Source organism: Bubalus kerabau, chromosome 6, assembly GCF_029407905.1.
Source record: "Bubalus kerabau isolate K-KA32 ecotype Philippines breed swamp buffalo chromosome 6, PCC_UOA_SB_1v2, whole genome shotgun sequence".
Classification (NCBI taxonomy): domain Eukaryota; kingdom Metazoa; phylum Chordata; class Mammalia; order Artiodactyla; family Bovidae; genus Bubalus; species Bubalus kerabau.
The window spans coordinates 67546460-67555690 of NC_073629.1; the positions used below are offsets into that span (position 1 = coordinate 67546460).

The following is a 9231-nucleotide window of genomic DNA, read 5'->3' on the forward strand; positions in this document are numbered from 1 at the left end:
GGCAGGACTACTTCGTGTATACTTTCATCAGTCTGATTGTCTCTTTCTTTTGACATAGCAGCTATTGATTGTTGCTTTGACCCATTAACTCATTAGATGTTACAAAATAATAAAATTCTTCATGTATTTGATAGAATATTCTGTAAAGTAACCCTGCCATCAACTGTTTGGTTATCCTAGATCAGATCAGATCAGATCAGTCGCTCAGTCGTGTCCGACTCTTTGCGACCCCATGAATCACAGCACGCCAGGCCTCCCTGTCCATCACCAACTCCCGGAGTTCACTCATACTCACGTCCATCGAGTCAGTGATGCCATCCAGCCATCTCATCCTCTGTCGTCCCCTTCTCCTCCTGCCCCCAATCCCTCCCAGCATCAGACTCTTTTCCAGTGAGTCAACTCTTTGCATGAGGTGGCCAAAGTACTGGAGTTTCACCTTTAGCGTCATTCCTTCCAAAGAAATCCCAGGGCTGATCTCCTTCAGAATGGACTGGTTGGATCTCCTTGCAGTCCAAGGGACTCTCAAGAGTCTTTTCCAACACCACAGTTCAAAAGCATCAATTCTTCGGCGCTCAGCCTTCTTCACAGTCCAACTCTCACATCCATACATGACCACAGGAAAAACCATAGCCTTGACTAGACGAACCTTTGATTATCCTAAGATACATATAAAAAAGGCAGCATAATTGCTTGATCATCCCCTTTATTTTCTTGTTTTTAAAATAATGAGTTTGGTCTCTAATAGCCTCCAAAATGACTCATAAGGTTTTAAAATTTTTGTATTCTTATGAGTTTGTTGACTTATATTTATGTGCATTGACAAATTCAGTGCATTGACATTATTGTCTTTATTAGTGTACAAGTTGGCCCATTGGTTGGTTGTAACCTGTTCAAGTTGGATTTTGAGATCATTTGACAAGATTCTAGTTGTCTTTTATAGTCTTACTGTCTGCTGGAGCAAGGAAATTAAAGGCTCATCTTATATATTTCCTGCTTCAGAGCTAAAATTAGTTCTGTTTTCTTTTATTGAGAAATGGTATTTGGAGGCTCTGTCCCAATAAAATGGAATAAAAGTCTATGGACTTCCTTGGTGGCTCAGTGGTAAAGAATCTGCCTGCAATGCAGGAGACTCAGGTTCAATCCCTGTGTCGAGAAGATCTCCTGGAGAAGGAAATGGCAACCCACTTCAGGATTCTTGCCTGGAAATCCCCTGAACAGAGGAGCCTGGCAGGCTATGGTCCACGGAGTCATAAAGAATTGGACATGACTTAGCAACTAAGCACACACACATCCTAATCTATGATGTTACTTGCTTTTGGATTGATCATTGTACTTAAGCCTGTACAGTGGACAGAACTGAGAAATGTTACATATTTGTTCAAATGAAAAGATATAATAAATTCATATTTTTATTTAAAATTCAACTTAGGACTTATGAGAATTTTACTTACCTATATTGATCTTTAACATGTATCATTTTTCTCCCATGCTGAAAATCCCAGTTGTTAGTGATAACAACATAATGCTCACTTTCTTTGTCTCACACTGGTCACAAGTAGTTATAGAATTTAATACCAGCACCACCATCAACAATATGATACTGAAAACAGGTTTTTTGGGTGGCACTTTTTTTGCCTTAGGATATATCCCACTATAGAAATAATGTCAAATCACACTTTTTAAATATTCTAGGATTAATTCCTCTTTGTGTTGTCATCCGTTGGATGCTAATTTAGGTTAATTCTTTTCGTTTTATTTTCCCTTCATAGAGATTCCTTTTTATTGCTGTTAATATTTTTTTACTTTACTATACTAAAATTCTTAGTAAGTAACGTGATTCTGATTCCTCACTTAAAGGACATAAAGATTGCTTTGTATCTTTCCTAATATTTTGATTGTATGTGGTAACTGGATAAGGAGATTTTAATGAAAAGTCAGCAGATAAAAGTAAATCTCATTTGTTCTTTTTCTAGATTAATCAAATATTGACTGTATACTTTTGTATCAGACTACCATAAAATGTCTATATTCTTAATTTGTTTGCTTTTTAAATTGTCTTTTGAAAAGCAGCTACTATCTGCTGTGTCTTAGGATATGACATTTATGTGTAATTTTATATTTTGTGAATATTATAATTACTCAGTTGAGTACTATTCACTTATATTTAATACATAACAGGCTCTGCTAGAAATCAGCTTGCATAGTTATGAACAAAAGTGTTTCAAAAATAGGTGTGATTGTAATTATTTTAGAGGGACTTGATGTAGATTGAAAATTTAAGAGAAAGACCCAAGGAAGTAATATCAAGGTCATCATTAAAGGAAGAATAAAATTTAGCTAGGTGAGGAGTGATGGTGGGATGTTTACGAGAAATACATTTTGAGAAATTGGTAAAATGTAGTATAGGTGGTTGAATTTGATTTAAGTTTTGTTTGATTTTTGTTTATTTTTAAATAAGTACCAGTTCACACCATTCTGATTACTTTAATATAGCTATTTAAATGTTTATTTATGAACCCTCTACTGTAAAATTTATAGATTTCAGTTTCTCTTTTCAGAAAAGCAGAGCTAGAGAGAGAATCTGTATACTGTTTTAGCCCCCCTTAAAATTAGTCATAGTTTTTCTCCTTTAAGTAACTTTAAAATGATTATAACTAGGAAATCTGTTTGTGGGTGAACATTTAAAAAAATATTTGTTTGGTTTATAACATTGTATGTTTCATGTGTACAGCATTTTAACTCAACTAACGTATATTATAGCGTGCTTACCACCAATAATTGAGTTTCCATCTGTCACCATACATTTGATCCCCTCTACCCATTTTTCCCACCCCTGCCACTCTTTCCCTCCATGGGAGGGACACCAATCTGTTCTCTATACTGGAGTGTGTTTTTGGTTTTGTTTATGTATTTATTTTTTAGTATTCTGCATGAGTGAAATCATGGTATTTGTCTTTCTCCAAATAAGTGACTTATTTCACTTAATTGCCCCAAGTCCATCCCTCATGCTGCAGATGGCAAGATTTTTTTTTTTTAATGACTGAAGCATTTGGAATTTTTATTTTTAATTGTGGCAAATACCCATAACATAAAATTTACCATCTTAGCCAATTCTGAAAAATTGGGCAAATGCTATACTTTGTATAAACATCATTTTCCTTGATACAATATAAGCATAGTAATAATAATATTTAACATGAGAAGCAGGAGGAATGTGAGGTATAGGGGTTGTCTGGTCCAGGATTGGAAATTGATGGAACATGGGATTAATGAGTTGGAGGTACTTTTTAGAAGGATTGTGGGAATCAGTGACCATGGGATCAGTCATGAGGTAGCAAAGGAAAGAAATAGATACTGGGTGGCAGAGCACAAATAAATTGGGAGAATAGCAAGCAGTTAGTGTTTCATCTGTCAGCTTCAAATTAATTAATATATAAAAAACAGTGTAGTTTTTACTATTCTTTATACTCATTTCTTTGTAATCATCTTTGTAACTTAAGTTCATCCATTTAAGAGAAATGTACTGTTTTGATCATTGGAGTACTGAGCAGAAGGCAGAATAGAGATTGTTTTGCCTGTTTTAAGAAAATGCCATATTTACCTGAGGAAGCATAAAAATCTGTTAGATTGGTGAAGAGGAGCTTCCTGCAGATCAGAAAGAAATAGATTATAAGGAGTCTTCCAGGTCTCCATGAACTTGTTGGGAAGGGGTTGGGTTTGCATTAGTCTGTGGTATGGCAGAAGTGGGAGTCATGCTTATTCCCTGGTACTTGCATTATGAAGCTGCCTACTACAGTTTAGAATTACTGTTGTATTAAGAAGCCCTCCAGAAGTATTAGTCTAAAATATTACTGGTACCACCACTGATTTCCTATGAGCCCTAAAATGTTGAGGGTCTCTTTAAATGTGAAAAATACCTTGTCAATAGAAAAATAATCTTTATCAGTATTTCTCATACTAATTTGTTTTAATTGTCAAGCTAACTGTTTTTGTTTTTTGTTTTTTCCCTCAATAGGATGAAGAAAGTATTCCTGTCACGTATAGGAATTTACCTGAATATAAGGAACTATTACAGTTTAAAAAGTTAAAAAAACAAAAACTTCAGCAAATGCAAGCTGAAAGTGGATTTGTGCAGCATGTAGGATTCAAGGTAAATTCTACTTAATTTTTCTATTCATTTAATTTTTGAAAGGGTGATAAGAGATATTTAAGGTGGTTTTCAGAGCTTTCAACTCCACAACGTTCAAGCACACAGATAAAAGTAAGTTTAGCTCTTGTCCTATTTATTTATACAAAGTAGTGTGTCAGTTAAACTGGTGTCAAGAGATTTATGATTCAGTAGAAAGAAGAAAAATATACAGGTATACTTGGAGGTAATAGATGAGATCCGGTGTGTTCTCTGGTGGCTCAGATGGTAAAGAATCTGCCTTACAGTGCCAGAGACTCAGGTTTGGTTCCTGGGTTGGGAAGACCCCCTGGAGGAGGGAATGGCAACCTAATCCATGGGGTTGCAAAGAGCCAGACACGACTGAGTGACTAACACTTTCAGCTGCATTCAGGGTGGTATGGCTGTAGGCAACTTTGAGGTAGTATATGAGAGGCAAAATTTTTTTCTAGCTATTCCCAAACTTACCGAGATGTAACTGACTAAAAATTGTAAATATTTTAAGGTGTAAAAAAAAGTTTCAGATACAAAAAAAAGTTCACCTCACATAGTTATCTTGTTTTTTTGAGACAAGAACACTTAACATCTGCTCTCATAGCAAATTTCAGGTATTCAGTGCAATACTATTAACTATATATACCATACTGTAAGGGCTTCCCCAATGACGCAGTGGTAAAGAATCCCCTGCAATGTAGGAAACGTGGGTTCGATCCCTGGGTAAGGAAGATTGCTTGGAGGAGGAAATGGCGACTCACTCCAGTGTTCTTGCCTGGAAAATTCCATGAAAAGAGAAGCCTGGTGGGCTGTAGTCTATAAGGTCACAGAGTTGGATACAACTGAGCACGCACTTACTAGTCCCTCCATTATAAATTCACATTCCACCCTTTTCCTCTGTACACTTACCAGTTTATAATTATACAACCCGTACCAGTATTCTTGTCTAACGAACCTCATGGACAGAGGAGCCTGGCGGGCTACAATCCATAGGGTCACAAAGAGTTGGACACAACTGAGCACACCTGTGCACACACACATACACACACACACACCATGCTATACATTAGATCTGCAGAACTTACTCATAACCGAAAGTTTGTACCCTTTGACCAATTACACACATACCCTGCCTCCTGCCCCAGGCCCCGCAGCCCCTGCCCACCCTCAATAACCTCCATTCTCTCTGCTTCTTTGAATTCAACTTTTTTTATTCTCCATTTAAGTGAGATCATATAGCATTTGTCTTTCTTTGTCTGACTTAATTCATTTAGCATCATGTCCTTAGGTTTTATTCATGTTGTCACAAATGGCTTTGACAGATTTCTTCCTGTCTTATGGCTGAATAATAGTCCTGTGTGTGTGTGTGTGTGTGTGTGTGTAGTGGAGGACAGAGAACATCATTTCCTTTATCCATCCATTCACCTACAGAGCTATTTCTTTGGTTGTTACTATTGTTCATAGATCAGAATTTTCTTTTCCCCTTTCGGATTCAGTTATCTCTGCTGTTTTTTGTGAGTCTAGTAGAAATACATTTATTCATTCCACAAAATTTTGACCCTAACCCATTATATTCCAGGCACTTTGCTAAGTGCTAGGGGATTCAGCAATAAACAGACTCCCTTCCCTTATTCTGTTTTCATCTCATAAGTAATTTAGAGAAGTTAAATGAGTGAAATAGTTGCATATGACTAGAGTACACACTGGAGAGTAGTATGAGACTATTTAGTTGCCTTGGAAATTTTGCCAAATTTTCTCCTTAAGTGTTGGAGAACTTTTGAAGAAGTTTAAGCAGAGAGTAATATGAAATTTACATTTGGGAAAGATCATTCTATTTTCTTAAAATATATAACTCTTAGGAAGGCAGTGGGTTTACAGAGGGTAACTCTGACTATAGTATTGTTAAAATCTTTAAATAATAATTTGTTCTTGTATGCTTTTTTATGTAATTGGGAAAAAAAAAAGTAGAGGGGGGAAAAAGATCACTCTGGCCTTAATATGGAGAATGAAGAGGAAGAAAGGCTAACAACAGAGACTGGTTGGGAGATTCTCCTGGTTAATTTAGACAAAAGATGAGAATGTCCTGAACTTGACTGATGGGTATGGAAATAGAAGGATTAACAGGTTTGAGAACACCATAAGTGTTAGAACTGATTATACTTGGTGGGATTGGAGGAAGTAAAATTGAGGCCATGAACTACAGATTCACTGGAAGTGGTATACATAAAAACACTGATGTATGCTGTGACTGATGAATTTAAAACAAAATTCTTGTACCTCTGATCCTCTAGAGTGGCCATTAGCCAGACTGCATTAAGTGATTCTCTTCTCTTGCTCTTTCAGTGGCCCTGCTTCTCCCCTTAGAGATTTTCCTAATTGACAACTTGGTCTTTTCAGGAAGAAACTGTCTCTACTTCTCATAATTCTATTGCAAAAGCCAGCTGTGGCTAGTTTGCCAGTGTGTCAGCTACTCTAGTTGGCCTGATGATAAGAGAAACTAGAAATGACATTTACTTTGGTTTCTAAGTTGCACAGAACACACCTTGGCTCCCACAATGTCACAACACTGAGAAAGAGCTGCCTTTTCTTCTTGGTGGGCATTGGTTATTAGGAGCCTTCTTGGCTTTGGAAAGTAACTGAGTAAGATAAAAGTTAAGAGCGAATTTTGTGTTCACTTGGATTTATGTTAGTTATGGTAACCTGTTTTAAATAGTTCTGTAACATATTTGGATAGTTTAACTATGGTATTACGTCAGTGCTTCTCAATCACAGTCATTGTATACTGGTTTGAGGTACCTTTCAAGGAAGTAACTACTAATAATCAAATGCCCAGGTTTGCAGATGATTTTAGCTTAATACTTTTTCTCTCTGAATCTTTATTAGTGTGATAACTGTGGCATAGAACCTATCCAGGGTGTTCGGTGGCATTGCCAGGATTGTCCTCCAGAAATGTCTTTGGATTTCTGTGATTCTTGTTCAGACTGGTAAGTGTTTCCTTCACTGTAGGTCTTAAATTTTGACAAGAGCTTCTCAGCTACTAGTGAGTTTGATTTCTTAAACTACTTAAAAAACCACCACATTTAATGCATTAAACTTTGCTGTTCTAGACAATTAAGAAATTTTCCTTAATCATACCACATCTCAAGTAACTTTCCATTAGAGATTTTAATTAATGGATTTAAACAGGAAGAGCCATGAGGAAATTTGAGAATATCTCCAGCAAAATGCAAGCAGTACCATGTAATGATGTGTTTGTGTATGTTTTCATTGCAGCCTTCATGAAACAGACATTCACAAGGAAGATCACCAACTAGAACCTGTTTATCGGTCAGAGACATTCTTAGACAGAGACTACTGTGTGTCCCAGGGCACCAGTTATAATTACCTTGACCCAAACTACTTTCCAGCAAACAGATGACATGGAAGAGAACATCATACACTAGTCCTCTTCAACACATAGCAATGGTATCATTGTGAATTATGTGCACAGTTTGGAAAGATTCTCTGCTTTCCCTGAAATGACACTCACAGCATGACAGCTTCCTGAGTGTTCTCGTCAAGTCCAGCTCTGCACCGTTGTGGCTCTAGATCACTGTTCAGCAGCTGAACATTCCTGGTGAGCGAAGGGTTTCCCTGGTGAAATTCTCACCACCACCTTAAAGCCTTTTAGGTGGTGATCTTAAATGGGGGAGATGGAAACGAGAGCACATATTAAAGAGAGAGTAAATTCCAAAGGTTTCAAAGAACTTGGTCATAAATATGCTAATGAGAAGACAAAGTATTTATATTAAAACAGTTTAGTAGCTTTCAGTTTTGTGAAAATAGTTTCCAGCACAGAAACTGACTTCTTTAGACAAAGTTTTAACCAATGATGGTGTTTGCATCTAGGATATATACACTTTAAAAGAACTCACTGTCCCAGTGGTGGCCCCTGATGGCCGTTAGTAAATTGGAGCTGCTTAACCATATTGATGTCTAATTTCTTTTAACCAGAATGAACTGTCCTTATTACCAACAGTGAAGCACTACAGGAGGCAGCTGTGGCATTGCTTCCTTAACCAGCTCATGGTGTGTGAATGTTATAAAATTGTCACTCAGATATATTTTTTAAATGTAATGTTATATAAGATGATCATGTGATGTGTACAAACTATGGTGAAAAGTGCCAGTGGTAGTAACTGTGTAAAGTCTCTAATTCACAATATTAATTTCTTTAAAATACACAGCCTTCTGCCTCTGTATTTGGAGTTGTCAGTGCAACTCATTGAAGAAAACTGCCTAATATAAAAATCATATATATGATAATAATTTCCCTCTTTTGTAGTCTGCACAAGATCCATAAAAGATTGTATTTTTATTACTATTTAAACAAGTGATTAAATTTAGTCTGTGCAGTGAGCAAGAGTTCACATGCATTCTTTTATACTGCTGGATTTTGTTGTGCATCATTTAAAACATTTTGTATGTTTCTTCTTATCTGTGTATACAGTATGTTCTTGAATAATGTTCATTTGTCAGGAGAACTGTGAGAAATAAACTATGTGGATACTGTCTGTTTATATTATAGAATGCTTGTTGTGACTTCCTTTGGTTAGATTCTGGATTTTCTTTTTTAATGAGTGTTAAAACAAATTTTTTTTAGGTTTTTTTTTTTTTTTTTCCTTTACCTGTCCTTTAAGAAGAATATGGACTATATGATGAAAAAGGGTAAACTTGAGAAACTCTGTAAAAGATGGTAATGTTTTCACTCAGAGTGTTTGCTGAGACACTAAACTAGGTTTAAAAAAAGAATGCATACCATGGTTAAAGAAAAAAGGCAATAATTAATGTCCAGATGTGAAAACTAAACTTACGTTGAAAATTTTTACTCATTCTTTTTAATGAAAGTAAGCTTCCCCATGTGTTAAATAAGTAGTTTTTGAAAATCACTGTATTCTCTGGAAATTATTATTGATTAATGGAAAATGTAAATATTCTAAGATTAATAACTAAGTATACTGACACAATTTTTAGTCTCGTTTTTTCCAGTTTTAAATCAAGGGGACATTATTTACCAGTCCTCTTCAATACAC

At 36.0% G+C, this 9231-nt stretch overlaps 1 protein-coding gene across 7 annotated transcripts in view; it reads left to right on the plus strand.

Annotated features, from left to right (window-relative positions):
• The window catches only part of ZZZ3 (zinc finger ZZ-type containing 3), a 120589-nt gene extending 111861 nt beyond the window's left edge, over window positions 1-8728 (plus strand). For all 7 annotated transcript variants that reach the window (XM_055585426.1, XM_055585427.1, XM_055585425.1 and 4 more), the window contains 3 exons: window positions 4016-4150; window positions 7043-7143; window positions 7433-8728. In XM_055585426.1, the coding sequence (XP_055441401.1) occupies window positions 4016-4150; window positions 7043-7143; window positions 7433-7577 (381 nt within the window). In that variant the 3' untranslated portion in view covers window positions 7578-8728. The remainder of the gene's footprint in view (window positions 1-4015; window positions 4151-7042; window positions 7144-7432) is intronic.
• The last annotated feature ends 503 nt before the right edge of the window (window positions 8729-9231 follow it).